Below are 27,214 nucleotides of genomic sequence, written 5' to 3'. Positions count from 1 at the left end.
AGCAGCACAGTGAGCACGGTGACTGGAGGGGAGGCACACTCCTCACGACGTTACACAAACACAGATTTGCAGCCAGGATGCAGCTACCCCAAATTTGTCTGCATAGAACAGCAACTGCTCTACCTACCACAGCAAGGGATTGCTTTCAATTGACTCCTCTTTTGATTTGATGGCTGCTGCAAGGCCTTTCCCAACAGGGAACCCTTCTTTTGCCAACTTGATACTGGGTAGAAACAGTTCTTTCCATGGCAGTTTGCCGTGACGTTTATGGGCCAGTTCATAGCCACGGATTTCTCCTGGAACAGCAATGGACAGTCCTCCTGGAGCAGATAAGGAACATGTTAGTCTTCTACAGCAAGAAAAGAAAGTGACTGATGGAGCAGGAGGTAGAGCAGGTGTCTCTGCCAGCCCTGATTTTAGGTAGGGGTTGTGTGTACTGTGACCAGCTCCCCTTTGTGCACATGATGCTTAACAGAATTATTCAGTCTGACATTTGTACCTGTGTACTCTGGACTAAAGAAATGCCTCTGTCCTCTTGCTGGTAACTCGAGTTTTAGGGTCATTTCCCCTCAGCAGGCTCTGTTCCAGAGCAAAGCTGCTCAGAACACCAAAGCTCTCACAGTAGAGGACACAGACTGTGACATACTTTAGCCAAAACCTTTGTTGCAGCATTGTAACTCTACAACTGCAACAGATTGATGACTACACTGCACAGTGCTGCTGCACTTTGCTTTGATCCTATTCTCACTGGCATCTCCCAGAAGTTCAGCTGCTCAGACCCCCTTCAAGGTGCTGTCCCTTCTTGGTTAGAGGAGTGACTATGAAGAGAACTAGATAGTATTTCTAATTTTTTTTAGGAAATACTTCCCTAAAAGGAAATTATGTCTTTGGAGGTCCCAAGCCATTAGTTGATGCCACAATAAGTATTTAGGGAGGACACTTGAACTGAGAAGAACCCAAGTGATCAACAAAGATTTATTCAAAGAGGTGGAAAGGAAAGATGACAGATATGGAACAGGTCATGCTCAGTGCTTTGGATTCACCCGCATGTTCATGAAGTGAAAAGCAGAAAGTTGGGGTGAATGACTAGTTTAAAGGACATTACTTTTAGCTTCTTTGTCAGGACAGAGTTTGCAGACTGTGTAAAGCAGAGGACATTTCCAGGTGAGAAACCCTGTAGATAGGCAAGAACCCAGTAAGAAATGTTCTTGATTCAGACATGCCAGTAGCAGCTAACATTGGAGCTCCGTGGTCCCCCCAGAGCAGTGAACAGCCCTCACCATACCTTTCAGAGAGAGCTGTGTGTTGTTCCCAAACATGTCCTCCGCTGCGCCTTTTGGAGCCACCTCTCTCGCATTAATGATTTCCACTTTTCCTTTAATGACAGAGCAAGGAAGATGATGTTTAGCTCTGGGCTCAGCACACAGCCATGGTCTCTGCTGAAGGTCTCCAATCAGTGAGAGCCAGTTTCTTGGCAATTACTTTGAGGACATTCCCCCAGAGGCTGTGAGCATCAGTCTTTTACCTTCACTCAGGTAGGATAAATCACCTGCCTTAGATAAAGTTCTCAAACTGTTCCAGATGTTTATGGTCCTGTCCCTTACCTGTGCTGCTGTAGATGGTAAAGAAGAGGCCCCCTCCTATGCCCATGCTGTGAGCGTTCATGAGTCCTACACAAAGCAGAGCTGCAATTGCAGCATCCACCGCTGATCCTCCTCGCTGAAGGATGTCCCTGTGCAGCAGAAGAGGAGGTGACGGAATGTTACAGTGTCTCAGCTACCTGTGAGCAGTGGATTCATCTCATCAGAGCAGCTATGACAGATTCTCTAATGCACATTTGTCTACACCCAGTCTATAGGTTCCTCAGGAAAAGGAAGTTTTTAGCTTGTCACCATAGAGAGCACAGCCTAATGGCCTAGGTGCAGACCAGATCAGCCCTCACTAGAGACACATCCAAACTAGCTTGAGAAGACAGAGATGTGTCAAAGTAAATGAGGGGATAGGCATCCCAGACACATTATTAAACGTGAGAAACAACTTTCTGAAGAGCCTTAGATCTGCAGCACTTGAGACTAGAACTGGGGGACATTTTGATAAATGGTTTTTAAAAGGAGATAGAAAGGCAACTCTGGTTCTCATTGTTCATGCAACCAGAGAAACTTTGCCTGCTACGTTGTCTGTGAGCAACTGCAGTAACGCTGCCCAGGCATGGTAAAAAAAAAAGGTTTTATTAAGGCTTCCTCTTTCTATGGGGAGATTAGGCATTGATTATCCATGCTGGGCAGCTGCCAGGATTGCACCTGGGCATCGGAGAAACAACAGTTGTGCCTCGTGCAGGAGCTGTCAGAGCTAATGAGAGTCACAGCACAATCAGCAGGTACCTTCCAATTATTGAGCACTGCCCTGCGTCTGTGGCCACGGCCGCCCTCTTGTACGTGTGAGCGTCCGCTGTGTCCGAGCGCAGCCCGAAGAACAGTCCCAGGAATAAGATGAGTCCCAGCAGGGCTCCGGCCAGGGCTGTGGCCACCACACAGCTCTTCTTCATCGTCCTGTGGGAAGAGACAGGATTATCAGCCCTGCTGCCTTGGGGGCACATGGGAATTAGGGAGCAGGTGACCAGGCACAAGTGTAGTCTTTTCATCTACCTCCTTCCATATCTTCAAACCAGCAATTATCACCTGGGTAAGAACCTGCCTCACAGCAGGCAGGTAACATCCACACACTGGAAAAGCTGTGGATTTAGAGGTGAGAGGGAAATCCAAGGAGCAGAACACAATTGGTGTTAGTCATGACTCACATCATCTTCAGAAGAAAGTTTTTTAAAAATTTAACTTCAATCTGCTTTTAAACACCATGTGTGTGGAGGAGTCTCTGTCCAGAAGGTTGTCAAGGACCAGTGCAAAACATATCCTAGTCATTAGCAAGCAACCTCAGCCAAAGCTGTTTTGCGCAGCCCAGTGTGAGCACAGCACTCACTCCTGTTTGGGGCCCTTGGCCAGAGCACCTTCCCAGTAAGCCAGCCACTTCCAGAGGAGAATGGCCAGTGCTCACACCTCCATGTGTCCCAGTCCTGCACACAGCTGCCCTGGGGGTGCACAGCGTTACAGCTCATCTGTGGGAGAGCGTAGCAAGCCAAGGAGCAACCCAGCAAGTGCATTCCAGATACACATCAGGATGAGTGGAGAGTCACTGCCACCTTGGTGGGATGGACAGTTCATCACATACAGCTTGAATAACTGCTGTTTGACCCGTTTCCTTCTCTGTTACAGGATTGTTCCGGCAAAATAGACTTAAATTCATTATATCGCCTACAGGGACCACCTTCCCCCTGTGTAGTGCAGCTTTGGGTTTTTACCACAACTTACTTGCACAGTAGCCAAGATGCCCTTTATCTTACCAAAGCATCTGCCATCCTCAGAGACAAGCCAGACCATGGAATTGTGGGTGAAGAACGGATCCACCAGCCCCAACCTCTGTGGATGTTCAGCAGCCCAAAGCAGAGTGAACTCCAGCAGCCAGAGCAGCACTCTGTGCCTTGCAGCAGCCACACACACAGGATTAGAGAGCAGTGAGTGTGCCAGCACTGAGCTAAGTAGAGGAAACAGGCCAGGTCAGCCAACCCAAAACTTTTCTCAGAGGGAGGTAATTAGCAAGCAAGGCCCCCTCAACCTCACTCCCACTCCTGTTATTGAAAATAGGAGATATACATTTGCTATCGAAGCTCTGTGAATCTTAATCTGAGCATTAAATATTCTCATCTCCAGGTAAAGGAGCTCAAACCAGGGTATATTTCTACTGTATGTGTCGTTCTGTAAACAAATGTCAACTGAAGACAGTATAAGGTAAATGGACAAAACCTCTTTCCAGGTTCTAGAACTTAATTTACACTCAACTACTTTTAAAAGAGACCAGTGGCGTGCTCGCAGAGCAGTGACTGTGCAGGGAAACAGAGAAGCCATTATGTCCCCAACAATAGCTCACACACAGCCTCAGAGTTTAAAGACAGTTTTGTTTGTTGGCAGAGTTCAGCTTCGGCACTGGCAGTCTCCTCCAGGCTTCACAAGGAATGCCATGGGATCTTTTATCTGGCCCCAGCTCGGCAGAAGGTACTTTGTTTCATCTGAAGGCTGCTCTATGCTGGGCTGTCCTGCAAGCCCAGCCTCTGTGGGGCTGTGTTAACCCGTGGGCTCCTGGCTGGGCTCTCAGCTCTCCCCCACAGCTGTTTGCCTCACTGCCAGGCTCCTGGAGAGATTTACTGCCTCGTCAGGCAAGTTATTCCCACAGCAGGAGAGGCAAAGAGGAAATGTCAGATTCTACCTCTGCTCTCACCTTTCACCTCCTCTCTGGAATTGGGTCACACTGGTGAGTATTCCCAAACCAGTAAGAGCTCCAGTCCTACTGCCTGGTGAGTGCACAGACCTTGAGAAAGAGCCCTCCAGCCCACTTCATCTGCCTCAGGCACAGCTCCTGGCCTGCCAGCCTCCAGGTGAGGGTAAGACACACCCCCTGGGGCAGGAACACACCCAGGCTGTCGTGAAGAGACACGGAGTGCTGAGCACTGCCCCTGTGCTGTAGTGTGGCACCACACTGTCCTCTGGGCTGGGCACCTGCAACCCACGTCATTGGTCTTAATAAAGCTGCAATCTGCCAGATCGATCCTGCTAAGGAAGCAGCAGATGTATGAGCCAAAGACCTGCAGCTTTCTTGTCTTCAACAGTACAGAGAGTAAACTCAGCAGAGGATAATCCTCTCCACCTTTATTTACTGCCGGCTCAGTTCCCATAAGTTCCTTGACCTGTTTCAGGCCTGACCCTAGAGGGAAGGATCCCTTGCACGGCCTTTACCGCCTTCCCAACTGTGGCACAGCAGAGCTGGACATGCTGTACAGAAATCAGGAGATGGATCAGGACCCTGCAGATATCCACTCTCTAAACCACCTCTCCACACTCACCCTGTGCCCTGGGCAGGCACGTGGCAGCAACAGCTGAGTTTTTGCCCCAATAGTCTGTTTGAACCTTGGCTCTGAGTGGAGTCCCTGCTATGATTTATTGCTGGGAGTGGAGCAGCAGCTGCAGTCACCACCTGAGCTGGCTCCCCAGCCACTGTCTGCTGAGGCTGGCTTTAACCTCCACATCTCTGCCAAATCCAGCTGCTTGGAAGCTTGGCTTCAGTCACAGAGTGCTGCTTGGCAGAAGCAATAGGTGTCCAGGAGAGAGGGGCTATAAAGTAATTAAAAGCAATATAATTATTTCTCACTGTTATAAAGGTTCAATAGCCAGTCCTATACATGGAATTTAAAATGTAGCCTGATTGCCTTGATTTTTATTAGGAGAGGGGGTGAACCAGCAAATAGCAGAGCTATGCCTCTACAAGCAACCCCATGGAGCTGTATTGAGATGTGTCACAACATGTGCAACCTTATTTAAACATGACACTGTTTTACAACTAAAAGAACCCCAGTGCAACAGGCTAGCTGGTGTCAGGCAGGGGATCAGGGTCTGACAGCTCTGCCAAGAGGACTGAGGCATTCTGTAGAGATGAGGAATCTGCCATAGTCAGGGAAAGCACCAGGAGAACTGGAAGAGGAGAAAAGGAGATGTACCAGCCAGACAGCAGTGGGGAGAGAACAGTGGGATGCCAGAGGATGACAAAGAACTCCAGGACAACACTTAAAACTTTAAACACAAACTTTAACCCAACTGGTTTCTGCTTTAAGCCCATCTTGCAACAGCTGCATACCTCAGCACCACTCCTGAGACATCCCTTTACTCCCACACACAGCCCAGTAGCCACTACTTGACCATTAGCTTTGAGACATTCATCCTTATTGTCCCCAGGCAGCACACAATAAGCAAGGATAGTCTGGACATCTTGACTCTTGTCACAGGACACAGGCTATGCTCTTCTAATAAAACTCAAAACTTAATCTGTCTCAATAACATTGTCATATTCAAATAATTAATAACAAACATTTGTAATAATGTTTTCACACTCTACTGTTGTGCAGAGAGAACTGTCAATGACTTTTGGGTGAGAATGTACCTAAAAGGAACTGTCACAAGGTTGCCACAGGTCCCCCAGCAGAGGCATAGAAGTATCAGGCTTCTAGCAGAGGCCCAAGGACTGTTCACCCAAATGTCCCATTACCGATCCAGCATTATGGGACAAACTATGAATTTCCCGTATTTATCCATCACAAGATACTTAAATTTAAGTCTCATGCAGGTCTTCATCTCCACCAATGATAAGGGAACTAAAGCAGAGTTCAGCCAAGCCAGGAGGGAGCCCAAAGAGGCTTCCAGGTTCAGACCTAGGCACTGGTCCCACCTGGAGCAGGAAGGCAGAGCAGTCCTGGAGAATCACAGTAAATCCAACTCAGTTAAAACCTTTCCTCAGAGCCCGTGCCTCTGCGCCCTGTTCGACCCTCCCCTGGGAGGCAGGACAAAAGTGTTTAGCACCCTCTTTGTTAAGCCCGGCACCGGGAACTCGTGTGGATACAGATCAATTTTCAGGAGAAAGGCCTCCATAGGGATCAATGGTCCTTATTGCTGTGAAGTCAAGCCAGAGATAATTGACACTGAATAGAACAGCGCAGTCCCCGAGCCAGCGGCTGCCCGGCTGGCTCTCAGGTGTGCTGCTCAAACTGAGCTGCTGCGATCACAGTTTGCAACTCCTCAACAGGCAGTGGCTTTTCTGAAGCTTAATGGCATGTAGTATCCTGTCCAGTGCAGAGTAAACCCTGAGCTCACTGAGAAAGAGACAACTTCCTCTTGAAGCAACTTCTTCCTCAAAAATCTTTCATGTTTTCCTGCTGAAATGTTAGCATCAAACACAGCATTTTTTTACTTTGACACACTTCAGCATAAACTATGAAGTGAAAAAAGGCAGCAAGGTGGAATAAATGCAAAATTCCCCATTTCACATGATTTTCAAAGTGTTTTCTAGTTGACGGCGTCCCAGAAATCCAGAGCCAGCAAACTCAATCTCAAAAATCCAAGTTAATAAAGGTTTATAAATTCATTGAGAACATTACTGTTGTGTCCCAATTTTAAGTCAAAATACTTCATTAAAATAGCTCAATTCTCCCAACTTTGCAAAAGATGCTTTCAGGTGCTCTTCTTCTGCCTTTAAACTAGAATTTGTTTATTACACCCGATCTTACTCAGACTGGTTAGTCAGGTCCTATCATTCCTTTTTGGCAAGCTTTCATCTGATATATTAAAAAACTCACATTGTCCCCTATTATGGGGAATAAGAAATCCCACACAGCACTTTCAAGTTGAGTGGAATGGCTTAATGAAGGTAATTCCTAATTCCTCCTTACCTCTTGAGAATATTTGCAAGTCCCTCCTGTCCTTTTGCACAGAGCTGCGTGTACTGATCTCCTCTGACTGTCCTTTCTCAGGAAGCAAACCCTTTTCTAGGTGCAACACATCCTTGTAGCAGTGACCACTTATCTTCACTTAAAAGCTCTCCCAAGCGTACCATACTATTTGGTATTTGTACTGCTCTGCTCACAGAGATTAACCCATTGAAACTCATTATGTTTGAATTCACAGTACCGGAGGAATGCATAAGTAATCATTGACTGGGTGAAGAGTCAAGAACCCACACCTTTTGAAATGCATATTTTAGCATTCAGGAAGGTTGTGTATCACCAGCAGAATCACTCTGTGTTCCCCAGGGGTTCAGTTGCTATGTGGTAAAAATGTTTTTCCTCACCTGGTTGTTAGCTCTGAAGTTCTGATTAAGGAACTGAGCAGATAAAATGGCCTCAAGATGCACCAGGAAAGGTTTAGATTGTATACTAGGAAAAACTGCTTCCCTGTAAAGGTGGTCAGGCATTGGAACAGGCTGCCCTGGAAAACAGTGAAGTCACCATCGCTGGGGGTATTTAAAAGACCTGTGAGGCTGGGTCAGTGGTTGGACTCAGTGATCTCAAAGGTGTTTTCCAACCTAAATCATTCTATGATTCTAAATATGTGGTCATCTTAAGTAGAAGTGCTTTTATCTCCACATGGTCATGTATCCTCACACCACTCTTGCCTAACCAACCGACACCCCTGTGGTTCACAGAGAGACTGGATTTTAAGTGTGTCTGTACCTTCAGCTTAAACCTTCAGACACCCTGACAGATTTAGCTGGGATTACACTTTGTGGGAATAACCTGCCTGCCAAGTGTGAGGAACTGCCAGCAATGCCTGGGCACCTGATCAGCTCACACACCAGTTCTTCAGCAATCCCAGTGACACTCTGCCTTAAACTGTCATTAGGTTTAGTCCAGATTAATACTCCAGCTGCAATGAGAAGATGCAATGGCTGTTCTGCCATGCCTGCTCCTACAGGAGCACCCTCTGGCAGGGAGGATGGCAGAGCAGGAAGGCAGGGATGAAGAAACCTGCCCTCCATCACTAAACCTGACTGAGGCTTTTAAGCAACAATCCCACATGTCTGCTTGTGCCAAGTCCAGGAGCACAGGTGTAGCTCAAAGGCTGCAACTCACCTGCTGTTGAACAGTGCAGCATAAACCCCAGCAGCTGTCTTTGGACTCTATAGACAGCCACCAAAGCTTCTGCCACTGCTGCTGTCCATGGCTTGCTGGAAACCTCAGGACCCCTCTGAACACGAGCTGAATGCCCATCCAGAATGCAGCACAAGCAAATCACAGCTTTCTGAAACTTGGGCACAGCAAGGATTCAAGCCTACATGTCCAAAGCCTGACTTTCAGCCAGAAGGCATTCTGTAAAACCAGGGTGAAGCAAAGTCTGCCTGGATGCCAGTCAGCACCATTAGATGCCATCTTTGGACCTAGGAGGATCAGTCAAGTGGCTAATGTCTCAATGCCAAACCCATCCAGTCCCTCTGCCTCTCTCCAACCTTTGATACGCTGGATCCCCACTTGCTCCAGAAGGATGGTAGCTGTACTACACTGACTCATTAACAAAGTTTGACCTTGTTCCAAGATTAAAAGCTTTTTGAGTCATATTTCCTCCTTAAAAATACAGCACTTTTTCTGTAGTAGCCACAAAACAGATTTCTGTTTAACATTTGCATTTGGAAAAAATCAGTATTATAAAACATGAGCATTCCACCCTTGAGATATTCAGAAGGGATCTAGCATGTGCCCATCCTTCAAAGAGGACTTTCAAATACCCCTTTCAAGACATTGCATCAAGAGGGCAGGCCCCTTCAGTTATATTGCTATTATCCAAGAGATCTTGAGCAAAACCAGAAGCTTTCCAGAAAATATTCTGCAGGTTCAGAAGGACTTGACATACCTGATTTTTTCTACTGGCCAGTCTGAAGTACACACACAGAGTCCAGGCCACATACAGCCAGTAACACATACCACTCTCACTGTATCTAAATTTTTGATGTGAGACTCACAGTGCTCCACAGAAATGACTGTGACAGGAGCTGGGCCAAAACAGCTGTCCTCTGGAAAAGCATGGAAAGATAGCTGTTCTGTGACCCAGACAGAGCCCTCTGCACTTTCAATCTGTCATATCTTTAATATTAACAGAGGAATTTGAGATGCAGTCTACTGAATGGAACCCTTTTCTTAATTTACTGACCCTGTAGGTGTGACGGTACCAGGTTTTGCGCTTAATAGCTTTATAGTTCTAAAGTTGCTATGTCCCTGGAGCAGGTCTAGGTCAGAAGAGTCTCCCTGTCACATTTGTCTCAGAGGGTACAAGATGGCATGGAAAGGCTGCTAGCTGTAAGAAAGCCCAGTTCTAAATCATAATTATCCAACTGTAATGCTTCTCCCCCACTGCTGAAAGGCAGGTTTTATATCAGTGAGTCACAAAAATTAAGCAAATTCTATGTCCTTCTTCAAGGACAATGCAGTCTCATCCATGGCATGTTCTTACCAGCACAGAGCTGGAACAAGTTGGATGCTCCTCAGCAAGTTACTCTTTCACTTATGCACAAGTAGAGTTGAGGATGAGGTCAGAGAAGGTTATGAAACCTGGAGTTAGTGTCTCTGGTTCCGAAGGGTGAATAGTGTGCTATGCACAAGTACCTCATTTCAGCTGTACATAGCCTTTGGGAGCTCTCAAGTATCTCAGTCTAGGCATTCATATAATAGAGAGCCCTGTTGTAACTCAGCCTTGCATGTTCCAAGCTGCAAAGCCACACCTCACACAGTAATCCCATGTTCAATGCAGGTGCACTGCTGCCTTGTTCTTCTCAACCCAAGACAAATAAAGAAAAATGTATATCCTGCAGGGCTTGCCACCTCTTCCCATTTGTGATGTTCACAGCATGGTCACCTTTAACATTCCCCAAAAATAGCAGGCACTGTTACACTGAATCTTGAGCAACAGAGGAGTGCATCTGTCAGGATATGAAGCAATACTTCTTACCTCTTGTCATGGAACTGCCAGACACTGAAAAGCAGCAGGTGACCTGAGGCACCTCTGGGTACCTTTCCTTTTTGTTTCTTCCCCCACCCTTATTGATTTTTTCCATAAGAATTTCAGGAAGCGACACCAGCAATGACTCACAGAGCACAAATCACATCTGCTGTTCAGACTCCTCCTTTTTATGGCAGAACATACACCCCAAGGTCTCTGTTTCCCGAGGCTTTAACTGATGCATTATTGGAACAGGCGCTGTTACAAGATTTGGTACCTTAGCTAAGTACACCTCATGTTGCAGGTTAGCTGTTTTTCCCATCAGGAAGTCTTTTCCCTCTAACAGAGCAACGTTGCCATCCAATACTACCTGAACATGAGCATCAAATAGTATCTTGAGTTCCTGGTATCACAGAGATGTTCATAAACATGAGAAGCTTCTTCACATTGAATTATAGTTTCCTTTCTGACCCCTTGCTCCACTCTCCCACGCCTAAGGCAACCAGTGGAAGTTAAGCACCAGCTGCATGGGTGGCAGACAGTTCTATTTTAAGCTAAACACTACCTAAGAAACACTGATGTGAAAAAGAGATCACTGCTGAAAAAGCCCTGGAAAACAAGTCACTAGAGGAGATTCTTAGAGAAAAGGTACATTCTTAGAGAAAAGGTGCTTTAAGAACTGGAAAAGTTGCCTAGCATGCAAGAGGTCAAGTTGACTAAGAGCAGGGACACAAGAGTTGACTTTCAGAGCTGAAACTAAATAAGCAGATGTTTGTCCACAGCCAAAGCACCTCTTTCCTCTCCAGTGAGAGTTGCTTTCACTGTAACTCACCTGCTCAAATGGAGCAACCCACTAAACTCACATTTTCATTTTATGAATCTGTTTTCCCACAATCATCCACAGGTATATCGCTCTTCCCTGGGGCAAAGGTAAGCAAAATGAAAGATAACTGGTAGATGGGGAGATTTATGAACCCTTTCTTACCAGCCACATGGCCCAGTTCTGGTTATACTCTTCCACCCACCCAGGTAGCTGAAACTGGGACAGTGCTGTGTGACAGCTGACAGGGTTCCTGGGTGATCAGAGGCTTTGCTGATTGCTGTTGCAGACAAAATCCTTCTGCTCCTTCCTTCCAGAAAAGGGTGACTGTCCTCTGTTCAAGGTCTGCTTTCTTTTATCAATTCTTCTTAATTTTATCTTTCTGCCACTCAGTCTTACTCATTAATTACATGTCAATCTCCGCAGTTTCCAAAACCTACACCAATCTGTACCTTTTATCTACCAGCTTTGTAAAGTCCTTTCATCTTTCCAAAGCCTTTCTGCCAGGCCACCAAAGGGACTGTGTTCTTGCAGCTGACAGACTTGCCCTCCCCTCAGCAGTCAGCAAGCAGCTGAGCAACAGTCCTGCACAGCTTCCCCTCAACATCACCGTCCTGGAATAAGAGGGGAGAGAGCTACTGGAGGCAGACAGGGGGAAAGAAGAGGGAATAACATGGGAAAAGAAGAAAACCTAAAGTGCTGGAAGGGAAAAAACAGAGGAAGTGGGGATGAAGGAGGCTGATAGGAGGACAAAAAAGATAATAGAATAGGAAAGGGGGAAACTAAAGGGGAGAAAGCCTCTCAGGGCTAGAGGCTTTCTTCAGCCTGACTGCTGCAGCTGGACCCGTCCTTCACACGCACATCAAAGCTCTCCAGTCACAGATGAAGTCTGGACTTTCTTGATGCTCTCCAGAGGGATTTATTCAATGTCATTGCCATAGCAAGTAACTCTGTATTTTACAGACTGTAAAGCATCTGGATGAGTGGGGCAAGAACCAACAATAAAACTCAGATTCCAATATAATAAATGAACTCAAGACTGTATTCACCGAAGAGGTTTTACAGACTGCAGCTGAACTTGGAAGAAAAGAGCTCAGTTTCCAACTGAAAAAAATTTGTAGCTACCTGCTTTGGCTAAATCAAGACTCTACAGGTAGACAAGTATCTGAATTACCATGGAGCTGGTTTGAGTAACTTTGTCTCTCTTGGTCTGACTCGTGTTTGCTGTGGACAGCTGGATCAGGGAATGCAGCCCAGGACTGGGAACTTGAGCTGGGAGAGCCCCCCTCTGACATGTTAGAAAGGTTCCAGCCAAGAGCAGCAGCAGGTCTTTGTTTTCCAAGCACATGTAGGAGAGGTCCATTCTTTTTGTTCTGGTAATGAGCACAGACTGATCTCCTGACCTGTGCTCTGCCTGCTCTGCATTGGCAGCTCTGTTCTACTCCTCAGCATTGCTGTGCCACTCTGCTTCTAGAACACCCCCTCAGCATCATCCCATTGTCCCTGCAGCTTTTCTGGCTCTGCATCTGCCTCCTGACCTTTTCCCTTGCTACCAGGTAAGAAACATGTCAGTGCTTGACCTCCTATCCCAACATGGTCTACACTACCACCTGAAAGCCCAGAATGTTGTAGAAAGAAGTATCCAAGATCTATGGATTTCAGCCTGCTTCTTAGACCTAGCTTCCTCTGAAGAGCACCACTTGCCAGTAGGACACTGACTGAAGTAAGAATTTCTCATCTTTAGGACCCCCTGAACTCTGTCTTCCAGTATTTGTGTAGCTCTGGCCTCTGTGGTGGTTTTGAGAGTCTTTTCCATGTCAGGTTGCTAAAGCAGCATTTCTCTTATCAGCAATGCCCCGTCACTCACACGTGAGCAAAACCAGGGTCAAATTGAGATTCAGTCTGATACCCCTTTACCAACCTTTCCATAGACCTTTGCAACCCAATAAGGAGTGAAGACTGACATCAGCTTGGGTGATATAAAGGGTATCTTCAAAAGGTTGGATGGGCCATGCGGAGGTGAAATATCTCCCCCAGTGATGTGACTGAGATCCCAGGGCACTGGACTCCCAGCTCCTTTCTTTGATCTCAGCCTCTGTCAGAAAACCAAATTCCTCTTGAAGCCATCAGTTCATGTACTGCTGACCTCAGTGCCTGTTCAGATTGCCTGGCCAGAGACCCTGCTCCCTGTGACCCAGCCCTCACTGAGAGAATCCAAAGTCAACACCGTAGATCCAGACCTGTCAATCCCTATAAGAGAGAAACACTTGCTTTTCCAACCTGAGCCTGAAGGCTTGTGAAACAAAGGCACCCTTTAATAAAGTAAGATTAAAGAACTGGAAAGGTACGCAATAAAGGGAAAGAAACAACTCCTCTATTTCACACCCCAATCCAACCAAAATACGGAGGTGATAAGATAAAATCATGCTGTTTACTTACTACTTTAGGAGTTCTGTTCTCCCTGTGTGCAGTTCACCTTCAGCTAGTGACACCAAAAGAAGGTGCTTCTGCCTTGTTCTCCTGCCCCTTATTCCTCAGGGGTTCCCAGATGCAGGGGCTCCAAAGCAAGAACAGTCACAGAGAGCTGAGTGGCAGCAAGGCTTCATATATGGGAGTGGTCAGAAGGGGAGGGTGATGTAATGAAGTCCTATCTTTGAGCAGTAAAGGCATGCCACCCTTCCCCCTCCCTGTCCCTGAAGAATTGCTGGCTCACAGGGCAAGCTGAGAACAGAGTGGTCCAGCACTTTCCATGCCTTACTTTCTCACGCTAAAGGGAACAGCGTAGAGGGTGGGGAGCAAGGGAAGACCACACTTGAATGGAGACAATACTTTGATGTTAGATAGTCCCAAGAGTGAATCTGTATTGGCAGAGTTGTTTCTTTTCTTCTTGCATCAAACAATACTGTGCCAAGTTGCTGGTTTTCTCCTGGCACGGGTCCTGACAGCAAGGACACCCTCTGCATTAGGGCACTGGTGACCCCATACCCATCCTGATCAGGCAAATCCCATTCCTGCACTCATCAAAGTTAGTTGGTGCTGGAGCACTGCTCAGCTCCATGGCCATAGGGGCTGGGAGCTCTGTGGAGGAGAAGGATCGTGTGTCCCATAAAAGGTGGTGTCTTGGACACTGACCTGGGAAGCTCTTGAGAGGCACATCCTGCCCTTATCCATCAGAGGAAGTCATGTACCCTGTGAATAGAGAGGAAATCTCTCAAGGATGCACCATTGCTCCCCAAAGGGAAAAGAGTTAATTTTCAACTTCCTTCCAACTGCATCCTTTCAGTTTTGTTGATCTCTCACTGAAGGGCTTGTTTGATCATGAAAAGCCACGTCATGCATTAGGACAAGGTTTGTCTGATTTAAAGGTTATAAATGATTGGTTGGGTATCTCTGTAATTGCTGTATAAAGGAGATACCAGGTCCAACAGATTATGTCTCTGTTCTCAGCTGAGGCAACTGGAAATGGCAGGAGCCAGTCCAGGCTTTCACAAAGTGGAATTCATGGAGTTACAGTCACCTACCAGGAACGGCACCGAGACCTGCAGGACCATGTAACAGCGGCCAAACAAATACCACCTGCTCACAGAACCAAAATCTCACTCACAGGAACCTCCATGGCTGGTTCTTAGGTTTGGGTGGAGAAGGAAGATGTGGGAATGGCTCTTGCAAGAAGAGCTGCTTGTGCAATACGATTCTGGACTGGAGAATGATCTTACCTTTAACCCTTCACAGGTTTTGTTTTTAGCCAGAGACCTCCCCTGTCCTCTTCACAGAACACTGTGCTAGCCTAAATAAAGGAGCTATTTAAACTCTGTAAAGTTCCTGCACACACCATAGTCTGAGTCTCACCCTGAGGAACGGGCCTGCTTTGATAGCATCAAGGGACTTGAAAGCATATACATAACTGAGTGAGATGCCTTTTTAACTGCTAGGAATGCTGCATAAGATTTTTTCAGATCCAGGACAAACCAGCCTTCTCTTGCAGATGTAAGATTTGCTTCACTCTATTTGTGCTCTCCAGTTATCTCAATAAACTACTCCCTCTTGTTCTGTTACTTTGGAGGGGGTCTGGCTTTGGAGCTGTTGGACTCAAAACAAAAACAACTGAGTTGTTCTGATATCCTTATTAAAATGAGAAATCTGCACCCCTGACAGACATTTTCAGTACACTCACAACTGCAACAGACCCCATCCATTCCTAGGAAAGCTTCCCGCTTGCTCAAGGTGCAACATTTTTTTTACAGGATAATTTGGAGACAACCTAAACATGCTGGGTGAGTCGTAAAGTGCACTCTAACCAAATTCTAAGCACAAAGAAGAGAGTCATAATAGGTCCCTTCCCGTATTTCTCTAGATACTCATGGTAGGACACAGGGGAGACTGTGGAAAGCTGCCTAGCAATATAAGCCTCCAGTACACGCTGCACCTCCAGGAAGGTCTCCAAACACCATAACCCATCCAGATCACCAAATTCCTGTCAACATCACTACAAAAAAAATTCACTATTTGACAGCATTTTTAAGCTACTGTCAGGGCCAGGGAGCCTTACAGGCCAAATGAGAAAAGCACTCATATCCCCACTTTAGAGATAGGACAATAAACAAAATCTTGCCCAGGGATTCAGAGCAGGCCATTGCCTGGGCTGGAATAAGGAATCTTCTCCCCAGATTCCCTTAAGCATGTTGACAGGCATTACCTCTCTTCCCTGTCACATGCCCAGTATATACAGTTAATCCAGAGTCAGCTGGAAGTGACAAGTGCAGAGGCTGACAATGATCTAATTGCACAGTGCCTGGAGCTCCGTGGGCTGCTGTTTTCAGTGTTTCTCATGGCTTTGGTCTCTCCCCCACTGTAAACAGGAAATTAATAAAATGTGAAGGTAGCACCCTCCATCTCCCTGTGAAAAATGACAGCAGATTAGAGTGCAGCAGAGGATCTGGGGAGGAGTTCAAAGTGTTTGCCACTTAATGGAAAACTTGCAGATTATTACGGAAAGTTGTTGGGTGACTAATTGCTGTTAAAGTCTAATCTAAGCAAGAGGGCCCTAAAAACAGAGGATCATGGACTTCCCAGTAAGAGCCAAGGTCCACTATGCAGATCTCCACAACTCTTTTTTCCATTCTGCTTAAGAATCAGTGGGACTTGGAGATGGGAGGGCTCAGAATTTATTCCTGGACATGAACGAACACTGACCCACAGAGATCTGTGGTGCAGCCCACCCAAACTTTGCCTCAGGAGAGCTGCGCCTCTCAGGAAGCCTCACAACTTCTTGTTCCTTTCTCAGCAGTTTCTGCTGAAGGATCAGCTCTACTGCTCTTGGAGCAACAAATGAAACATCTCAGCATAAAATTCAGCACATCCTGGTAAGCCAGAATCAGTCCTGGGTTACTTTTGTGTGGCAAGTTCTCTACTGAAGCACTTAGAAGCTCTTGCCCCATGGCAGGGTCAGGGTTGCAGCTCTCAGGGATGGGGCAGAGCAGCAGCAGCAGCAAGCAGCAGTGTAGCCATCCCCAGATCTGTTATCCCCAGTTTTCAACCCTCTGACCCAGGCCTGGTGGTGTCTGCAGCCACCGCTGTCCACTGCAGGCCACTCAGCTCACAGGGGGAATCAACCCATCTCCAGCTGTTCAGGTGCTGCACGGGAAAAAACTCCAGGGAATCCCTGAGAGGGCTGTACATAAAGCTGTAATTTGCACTGAGGGGGCAGAGGCTTTGTACCCTCTGGCTACACCTCTGCAGTCTTCAGAGGGCAAACCTATCTCTGGGATGAACACCCAGAAACAAGAGTGCCATGGGTCAGGGAGCTCTGATTTACACTGGGACCCTTTTCTCTGGAGGGTGCTCAGCAGCAGCGCAAATAGTTCATATTGCACTACACAGGGAGGTCACATACTGTGCAAGACAGCTCACACCCTAAGTGAGAATCTGGACTTACAACTCTTTTATTCCAGTGGTTCTCAGCTCCTCACACTCTCTGTTTGCTCCCTAGAACTACAGCCTCAGGAAATAAATGAATTTTCTTTCTAAGGACGTCACTCACTGCAGCTCCAAGTCCCAGTCCTTCAGGTTCACAGTTAGTCTGGCTAAGACTTGGGTAATCCAGTTCACACCTCTGTGTGGCCATTTGAACCCATCAGTTTTGACCTTAGGAGAGAAAATCACAACACGGGTTCAGTCTTGGTGCAAACCACGAGCCATGTGAGGGATGGGCCCTATTGTACAACAGGGCAGGCTCCTGTCACAATCCACACTTCAGCAAAGCAGTCGAGTATGTTCAGCTTCCTCCAGCCCAAGGGTAGGCCCTGAAAGCACTGGATGATTCTGTGCTCTCCAGAGTCACGGTCACAAAGTTCATACAAAAGAAGACCACAGGGACAGGAGCCTGTCTTGACTGGCCTCTGCATCTGAATGCAGAAACCTGGCAGGTTTGATGCTCACAGCATCTCCTTCTTTGGGCAGAGCATAACATAGGACTTTGGGAAGCATAAGTGCTCAAAAACCAACAAGTCTTCCATCCTGAGAGATGCCACCTGCTATCAGGATAACAGGATTTGCATTTCAAGTACAGATCAGAGAAAACAGTTCCTGTGTGGTTTATCTGCCCCTTGGCCCAGCCTTCTTCAGGCTTATTTATTTAGGTGTTGCAAAGGACACCAGAAATGGCCATTGCTTTTGAGAGATCAGAATCAGAACTCTCTGCCTTAAAGCACTTACAACCTGGAAAGTGTGGAAGGGCCAGCTGGGCAGAGCAGCAGAGACTGTACCAGCTTGGCTCCAGGGCAGACACACTTGCCGTGTCTTCAGGAGGAACACAAATGCCACAGAGGCAGGACACATAGCACTGCACAGCAACCAAGCCCCAGCAGTTCTCCCTCTCCATCCCACAAGGATGGGCTGCACAGCATTTACATCACAGCCTCTCTGTGCTGGGACGGGGCAGATTCCGGGTGCTTTCCATCTGAGCCCACACCTGCTGCCATTTCCACTGCCAGTGGGAACCACAGATCCCTTGACCGCATTTCAACCTGATACCTGGAGAAGGTTTTGTTTGTTTTGCCAATGTGCCAGGGCTGCAATTAGCTGGTAGAGCAGGCAGCAGGTCAGTCACACTGCATGGCACAGCACAAGGGGAGCAGCTGCTTTAACCACCCTTTATCCATCTGGGCCCCCCGATCACTGCCCCCCAGGCAGGGAGAAATGAGAACAGATGAGAAACCAGAGGCATTTCTCTGGTTCTGCACTCTTTAAGATCACTGCCTCTCCCACAGGTTGAGAGGAGGGTACTACAAACATAGGCACTCCCTAAATTACGAGAGCCATGGCAGCCAGTGCCACAGGCACAAATGGACGTTTGCAGGGGGATAGAGTGGCCTCCCCTCTGGGAAAGGTCCTCACTTGCCCTGGCAGATGGAGGCAAAGGGGCTTTCGAGAGGCTGGAGCGATATTCCCATTCACCCCACATCAGGTGCACATCCCCGACTCTGGGGAGAACGGAATAACCATTTTCTGACAGCTGTTGTGCCTCTGTCTCCCACGTTGTTCCCTGCACAGTTGCCTCACAGCACTGAGGAAGAGGGACAATTTGCTGGTGAGGTCAGCCTGGTGTAATGGGGGTTTTGGGGAAACAGACCTTAGGACTCAATGGGGCTGCTTCCCATGAGAGCTCCCATGGCCAGAAATGAACTTTGAATCCCAGCAGGGCAGGGCAGAGCTGTGCCAAGACAGAAGTCTAGATAAAAGAGATTACTTCTATATATATGTATATGGATTTGTTTTAAAAGAGCAGGAAGGAGCAGGGAAGAGTCCAGGGCTTGTTCAGATCTGAGGCTACCAGAAATGCTGGCTGCTCTTGAAAAGGCTTCCTGCCTCCCCCCATGCCACCCCACGCCTGGCCTCTGCCACGGAGATCCCACCAGCCTAATTTAGTCTTGTGGGTGAGAGCACAGAAGCACAATAGTGACAGGAATGAAAAGCAATGGGGAGGATGACACCCAGGAGACTTATTCTTATAAAGGAACAATATTATATCAAAGAGGATCTGTGAAGATGGGGAAGAGCCTTTTGTAAAACTCACAATTGAGCCAAATCCTGCAGTTTTTACATGCTGGTCCCTCAGGAACCCCATGATGAAGACTGTCCCAAAGGAGGACCCCTGTGCCAGGTCAGGCCATGTGCCAGACACGCTGCACATGGAGCAGTAAAACACCCACTGCACAGTCTCTGTTTGCCCCGTGTGCGTGCTTTTTAATTACAGTTTTTGTTTGCAAAGCATCTCTTATAGAAAAGACAAATTGCATTACTCTCAGCTTATTAAAATCACACTCAGGGTTTCTCAACTGGTAATTACACCCAGGCAGCAGTGTCAGTGTAATTAAAGCTGGGATGGACGTTTGGGGAGCCAGGAGCCCAGCTGCCACACAACCCCTTCCCTGCACCAGCCAGAGCCAAGCTCAGCTGCCTGAGCCTTGGCCCCCTGTGATACCCCAGCACAGCCACTGCCATGCCACGACAGAAGATAATGTAAGTAAGGCCAAACACCTCCTCAGCCCAGGGGAATGGATCCCCTGCACCAAACCCCGCCAGGTTCCAGCTGAGCTCTCACACTGACTCTGCTGCACAGGCAGGGACTGGGGCAAGGAATACACGTGGCTTTGGAGTTACAGCACTGAGGGGTGGGGACTGAAAGGGGGTTTATTCCTGCTTCTGCTGTTAAATAGCTGCAATAAATCACATTGCTTGTCTGAGACTCCATTTCTTTTCATGCCAAACAGTGATTTTGGGCTTCCCTGTTAACTAAGCAGCTCTGGGGACAAACATGCTCTTGCTGGCACCCATCTCACACAAGCATTTTAAAGCCTGACTGTGGCACACAACAGACCTGGGAGTGAGTTACACAGGGGAAGGTGTGAAGCCCTAGAGACTACAAATCCAAAAGAAATGAGAGACAGCAATAAAAAAGCTTACAGACCTGTGAGAAGCTGGAGCTCGCTGCAGAACCAGCCGTGCCTCTGCACCGCTTGGTCTTGGGAGAAGGGAACTGCAGGTGTGCAAACAGCCGTGTGAGCAGCACGAGAAACACCTGCCCCGAGCCCAGGAACCTCAGAAATAGAGCTCTTGCTGCACAGCTGGAACCAGTTAAGCTTTGGGCAAGTGGGGACTTAACCCCAGCACTGACTTCCTGCTGCCAAGGGGATGCTGTGGAGAATATCACCTCCAGGAAGATGGAGCACTAATTAGGGAAAGCAGATAAATGCTGCATCTCTTTCAAGAGGAGTTTCCTTCCACTGAAGTCCTCACAGTTTCAGTGCTCAGCAGGATGCAAACACATCCTTAAATGACTTCCTGGAGCCTGAGTTTCAAAGATCAGTCCCTTCAAAAGCGATAACATGCCAAGATCAATAGCAGCCCCAGGAGAGCTCTGAGCATGCCAGCTCCAAAACCACCAAATTATCACTACAGCTGGTTACCTACCAGATGCTAAAGGGCAATTCTACCTTTTCACTTCTGAAAAGGCTGTCGAGACTTCCTAAGTGACCAGCCTTACTTAATTATCGAGAAAAAACCCGAATTAGTAGGAAATTTTACATTTTAGAAACAGGATGATGTGCCTGTGCAGCATATTCTGGGGAGGCAAACCTGCAGGTGTAGTTCACAGGAGAAGAGGACCAGAGCTCACAGACACAGGATGTGATCCCAAGAACAAGGATATGCTCATTTGCTCCTTGAATACTTTTACCTCCAACTCCCCAAAGTTACTAATAGGAAGTTCTGGGAAGTAGCTATCAGGTAATAATTTTTAACCCAATACAAATTATAAGTGAAGAGTGAATGATCAAAACTTCATGTGAAAAATGCTGAGTGGGGTACTCTATGAATGCCAGAAACAGCATGTTCATTATATTTACTTGTGGCTCAGTAATGAAATGATAGAAGATAACATATGGAGTTAGCAAAGGACAGCAGGAAAATTTCAGTTGTGGGAAACTTGAAAACATCTGCAAAACAGGGCAAATAAGAGCAGATGAAATTCAATATAGAGAAATATGTAATGCGTGGCTCTGATAAACCAATATGAAGGACAGACATATATTGATGGTATGAGTTGGGACCTCTTTTCACCACCATTAAATTTCTTACACAGATTTGGGGAAAAAAATGCAGCAAGAAAGAAGAAAGGATTTGTTCGTCCGCTCTTTAGAGCTTATAAATGAAACTGGGTCTGTAAAGAGGATAGTATTCCTTTGAAAAGGAAAAAAGGACAAAGGCAGAATTAAGAATCAAAGCTGGCAAATCAAGCTACAGCTATCGAAACTTTTCTTTTTTTAAAGAAGTAACATAGTACAAGGAACTTACCTAAGAAATGACATAACAAAGATTATGCCAAACATATTGAAAAACAAAGTGTTTTCAGTCTAGGGTGTTCACTCAAGTACAGCTAACTGTAGTTCCCTTGGAATAGCATTGAAATCTGTCCAAATAGGAGAATTCCAATCCGGGGTCAGTATTTTCATCCCTTAAAACACATGTGCAACGCCAGAGCGTGCCACAGGAACACGGTGCCTGAAAAGCAAAGGCAGGATTCCCGAGAGCTTCAAACCTTCCTCTCCCTACCTGGAGCTTCTGGCAGTGTAGTATCACCCAGCCTCATCTCACCTCCAGCCTCCGAGCAGAGTCACTCTCCCCGCTCCATCCGCCCCAGAGACACACCTGCGCGCTGCGATCCTACCTGGAGCTAAGTGGGATTTTCCATGCGGGCGGTGCGGCATCTCAGGGGTCCTCCCAGCACATCCCTGCCTGGCCCAGGGCTTGGCGACTGGCCCAGGGAGAGGAGAGCCTGTTCTCCAGAGCAGCCGGGCTGTTCCCCTGTGGGTGAGAGGCTGGGTCAGTCCCAGTTCTTGTGCTGGGCACTAGATGGCACAGACGGGAGGCGATTCCAGGGTAGCCAGCCCGCGGGCCGGGGCGGGCCGGACGAGGGGGTCTGCCAGTTGTCCGCGAGGAGGCAGCTGCCAGGGGGAACGCGCTGCCAGCAGCAGCAGCAGCCCACGGGGGTATCCCCTCCATGGAGTGCCCCCCTTGCCGCTGCCCTGCTGCACTCCCTCAGCATCCTGTCCTGTCCTGTCCAGGCAAAGTGTTGCCTGTGCTGCAGGAAGCTGGATAGCCCGGCAAGGGCCGTGGCATCCATGCCCCTGCCTCCTGAACATGACCTGCTACTCCTCACCAAGTGGAGGCTCACGGCCTCGGACTCAAAAACACCTTGTTCATGGAGCAGCCCTGTATTTGGCTCAAACTGCATAAAAAAGAGGGTGGAAATCCTCCCCGGGATCGACTGTCCTGCTTCAGTGTGAGGCTGCACTTTCGTGCATCAGCCTCCAGGATAATAAAAACACCACCTGATACCCGGGAGTGCAGAGAGAGACACCAAGGGCCACCTATCCCATCAGTGGTCCCTCTGGGTTCTGGCCAGGTCTGGGGAATGGCATCCCTGCACCTTTCCTTTGCCCTGTGGGATGATGGTGCAAAGGAGGGAAGCTCTTAGTCATTACTCCAAAAGCATTTGTCACAAGGTAACTCCTCTAAAGCAGCTCACTCTTCCCCCTGGTTTTCTTCCTTTTCAGCACTGCTGCCTGCAATCACTGAGGCAGGACCTTCCCAGCCTCATCTTCCTCAATTTCTAGGCGTGGATGGAATTCCTTACAAGTGAACTGTGTGGACTGACGCGATGAGGCAAACATGGGCTAAGCCACACAGACCTGCTGTGGTAAGCACAGGAAAAGCCAAAGCATTTTCTATGGTGACAAAAAAAAAAACAACCACGGGAAGGTGGAAGGTTGTATGTTGGCCTCTGCCGTTCTGCCATTAGAAATTCACTTTGCTTGAAAGGTTAACACAGTTAATGCATCTGCTGAAGATCACAGGCTCTGACAGCCTGTTTGGAAAGGCTCCATCCGTAGCACTGCACGAGGGACAGCATGTGCAGGATGGCACTGAGGCAAGCAGCAAGCTTTGTGCACAGGGCAGAAGTGGCACACGTGGGTGTTACCCAAACCCAACCTGAGCCTGGCAAAGCCCAAAAGAGCTTTTGTGCTGAGCAGCTCAGTGGTGCCAGGTATTAATGACACAAACAAGACTCCTAGGAAAAGCCTGTTTGCTTTTCCAGCAGCACTACCCTTTCCTGTCTGTCTGCTCACGGCGCTGCAGTGGGTTTAGGGATCACCTAGATCAAACCTCACAGAGTTAGTCCCTCAGAGTGTCTAAAGTGAGAGACAAAACATAATTCAGATGCCAGCATCCTGGGGACAGCTCCAGTCCAGTGTCCAGAGGCTGCCTGAGCAGTACAGAACAGCCAGAGAAGCCCCTCCAACACCGGGCTCTCACTGACAGACTTGGAGACCTACTTGGGATCACCCATCTAAATCTAAATGCTAGGTCACTGGTGTGTAACAACCTGGCTTTGAAAGGTTCCTGGGCAGAAGGGGAAATGCTTCAAAGAAGGTTTTTATGCTCCAATTCCCATTTCAAGCTCTGCTTCTTGCAGTCTTCAAATACTTGGTATTTTTTAGACAAGAGATGTCTTTTTATCTTTGGATATACATGGGGAAAAACTAGTCAAGCTGGAAAGAAATAAAAACAGTCGGCCACTTTTCCAGGCCTGTCATGGACTGTAAACAACCTTTTAAAAAGTGCTGAGGTCTTTGGAAAACATGAAAGTCTTAGTCAGTGGTGCCATCCTCCTCAGCAGCAGGACATCTTATGTGTCATCCTGATGGCTGGACTCGCTTCGCTCTGCCAGAGCCAGTGATGGGGAGAGCACTGAGCTTCCCAGGCAGCCACCATTTAAACCACCTACCAGCATTTTCATGCACCATGTCTGCTCAGGTCACACCTCCACAGTCCAGCACCTAGTCCAATACTCCCCTGGAGGCCTGTGGCTGCTCTCAGTGGTTTAGCACTGCTTGCTAAGATGCTTAGAGCCAATATAATCCGTGCACTTAGTGGTTTCAAATTCCAAAAGAAGCTTAGCAGCACCAGGCGCTGCCTTCAGCCTCTCCTGCATGGGCTTAAGATGGTTTAATTCTTTTATGAAACTGTAACTCCAGCCCATAGCTTTACACTGTGGATCTTCTAAGCCAGGTTTTCTTAAAGCTCCTCAGAAATATTCTTTTTATGAGACACACAAAACGGAGGGATTCCAGAGGGACATATTATAAGATCAGATGTTTCTGCCTCTTAAAAGCTGGAAATGTGAGAGCCCCATGGCAAGCTACATTTTAAGTCCTTGCAAGGCTTTTCTCCACTGTTTCTCCCATCTTAGATCAGCTTCTTTAATAGTCTAATGTATGGGAAGGACTGGAGAGGTCCCAGGGCTTTCCCCTACACCTCCCATCAGCCTTGTGAAAGCATCAGCAAGCAAGAGACACCACTGTACCCCAAAGGCAGGTGACTAAACAGAAAAGCACCCCCTGGGACCACAGGCTGCCCCTGGAGTGCCACTTCCCAGGCTCTGCTTCATTAACTGCATTTGCTCTGCTGTGTTTGTAACTTTGCTGTTCCCCTTTACAGGGCTGGAAGAGATAATCCACACTGGAGGTGTGTGACAACCAGTCCCTGAGTGGGACAGGAGAGCCTGGCCAGCCCCACCACTTCCAGAGGTGTGATGGCTGTCTCTGGTGGTGCTTTCAGATCTGCTTCCTCTGCCTTTCTGCCGGGTACTGCAGCGGTTCAGCGCAGGGCTGTGCCTCCAAACTTCACAGTGCCCTCCTTCACAGCCTGCCTTAATTTAATCAATAAATAAAATTAATCCAAATGAAATGGGTGCAGCATGCTCCCAGAATGGAGGTAACAGAAATCCTCCCTGTATCTCAGTTACCCAACTGATTCATCGTGAAAGTAGCGGGAGCTGAGAGTTCTCCCGTGCTGAGGAGTCAAGGGAATGCCATGCGTCACTGGAGCGGACTGGTGACCTTCCCTGCGCTCGCAGCAATGTTGGCCAATTTAACTGTGATCACAAGATCACAAGTTGTTAAGATTCCTATGCAGGCAGTATACAGGCCAACAAATCTGCTTTTATGGGCCCTGCTACAATTTGATTAATTTGCCCAATAATGAGCAGGCCAGTGTCCATAATTACTTAGCAGAACTCTGTCCTTTTTAAAACCCATCACTGCACAGATGCATGCCTCAGACCCAGAACACCACCAAGGGGCCTCAAGGGCTGCAAAGACAGCCTCAGCTGCAAGAAGCTAAAGGTTTAAGACCTAATTAACGTTACATGGGCTATTGCTACCATTTCTCCATCAAGTGCAGAGTCTCAGCAGTGACTGTCTGCATGCAGTTGCTTCTGCCAGCGCTGATGCTGTGGGAACTCTGTAAGATTACAGCCCAACTGATGCTGCATTCATCCTTTATCTCCCCACCTCCATGTGCTCTGCAGTTTTGGGAAAGACGGTTGTCATTAAGGGAGTTTCTTCCCCAAAACTGCACTGTCATGGACAGATGGACCTTCTCCAGGTCTGCTGCGTTGTTCAGTCAAGAGCTTACAGGTGTTTGGGATATGGAGCTCCCCACATGCATTTCCCCTTGAATAGAACATGGCCAAACAGCATTTGCCCCCAGATATAATGGAATTAAACCCGGAGCCTGCACCAGCTCTTTGCATGTATCTCTCCAGAGCTACAGCTCCCTTCTCTGCAGGAGGCTTGGCTTTGAGCGATCTGCCAAGAAGCTCAGAGCCACAAGAAATAACAACTTGGGAGCTCAGACAAGCTGGTTTGCAGGCAAACAAAAGCTGAAGCTGTGAAAGTGTGAGGCAGTCAATACAGTGTCTGGCAGCACAGCCTCACCACCTCCTTAATCCTCTTACCCTTCTCAAGCACTAAATTAATCAATTATATTTCCAGCCCGGCAAAACCAGTCAAAAATGTAACCTTCATCATACACAAGGCAAACATAATTAGGATTGTCATTCGAATCCAGGTTGAGCAGCATACAAATCAGCCCAGGCTGCGGGAGCGCGCCTGCGCGCCCGCTTCCTCCCCAGCAGGGGCAATTGGAATTGCAGTCACACCATCGGCACCACGGGCTATTTCAAGGGGAAGGGCAGTGGCACCAGCTCCATGTGCAGCGATCCAGCTCCACAGTCTCTGCAGGGAGTGCTGTGGTGCTGAGCTCTGCACAAAACGGGGCAGGGGCACATCAGACAGGGCAAACTCAAGGCAACCCTCCAGCCGCGTCAGGGAGGAAGGCACGACTTTCCCAGCCACAGCACGGGAGCATGACCTCCCAGCCCAGCACTGCATATGTCACAGACACTGTAGACATGGACGGACAGAAATGAGGCCTTGCCAACCTCTGACCACGATTGCCAGTGTGAATTTGTAAGGGCTGAGCGATGATTATCCCCTCCCCAGTCTACTGAGTCACAGGGGTTAAGCAAGCTCTTTGACAACAAGAGTAAGGCAGGAGTGTTCAGGGAAAGCATTAGCCTAAGGTTCAAGAGGAATCAAAAAAGGCAAGTGAGTGATAGGAGACAGAGCAAAACCACAGACCTCAATGTGCTCTCAGGTAGCTCCAGGGTGCAGCTGCATTCCCATGGCTGTTGTGCTAGTCTTCTAGAGGCTGCAGCAGGACTAGAGGGGAAGGGACCTAGCTAAGGGCGAACTAAGGTCTGAAATGGTTTCTTTGCAAGTCCAAGACTCTTCAAACTGGCAAACAGAAACCTGAGTGGCGACACAGCAGAGAGTGTGTGGCTTAGAGAAAATGAACAGGGAATGATTGCCTGCTGCCTCTTCCAATATTTAAGCTACAGAGCATCAAATGAAAACAGTAAGTGACAGATTCAGAACAAAGTAAATATTTTTTTCACACAGCTGAACAGTGCCATATAATGCTGTGGATGCTCAAAATTTGCTCAGGCTCAAAACAAAGGTTTAGAGAAAAAAACCTGTAAGGGCCATTAAATGCAGAGATCCACATCTCAGGAAATTCCTCAGGCTGATGGCAAGGAGAGTATTCAGGAACACACCAACCTGCATCC

The 27,214-nt window shown here is 47.8% G+C and overlaps 1 protein-coding gene across 3 annotated transcripts in view; it reads right to left on the bottom strand.

Moving 5' to 3' along the window:
• The window catches only part of GGT1 (gamma-glutamyltransferase 1), a 30,917-nt gene extending 8,861 nt beyond the window's left edge, over positions 1–22,056 (bottom strand). The window contains exons 1-5 of one of the 3 annotated variants that reach the window (XM_027892060.1): positions 21,908–22,056; positions 2,382–2,549; positions 1,605–1,732; positions 1,286–1,375; positions 128–320 (exon numbers count right to left, since the gene is read on the bottom strand). In XM_027892060.1, coding sequence (XP_027747861.1) covers positions 128–320; positions 1,286–1,375; positions 1,605–1,732; positions 2,382–2,545 — 575 coding nt within the window. In that variant the 5' untranslated portion in view covers positions 2,546–2,549; positions 21,908–22,056. Of the gene's footprint in view, positions 1–127; positions 321–1,285; positions 1,376–1,604; positions 1,733–2,381; positions 2,550–7,324; positions 7,529–13,620; positions 13,788–21,907 lie in introns of those variants that run through there. The other 2 variants (XM_027892061.1, XM_027892059.1) reach the window with 2 other exon arrangements.
• Positions 22,057–27,214: the final 5,158 nt, after the last annotated feature.

Source organism: Empidonax traillii, unplaced genomic scaffold (assembly GCF_003031625.1).
Source record: "Empidonax traillii isolate 1590-97213 ecotype Southwest subspecies unplaced genomic scaffold, ASM303162v1 scaffold338:size1951571, whole genome shotgun sequence".
Lineage (NCBI taxonomy): Eukaryota > Metazoa > Chordata > Aves > Passeriformes > Tyrannidae > Empidonax > Empidonax traillii.
Note: the sequence above shows the minus strand (reverse complement) of the source record. Positions and strands in the feature narration are given on the sequence as shown.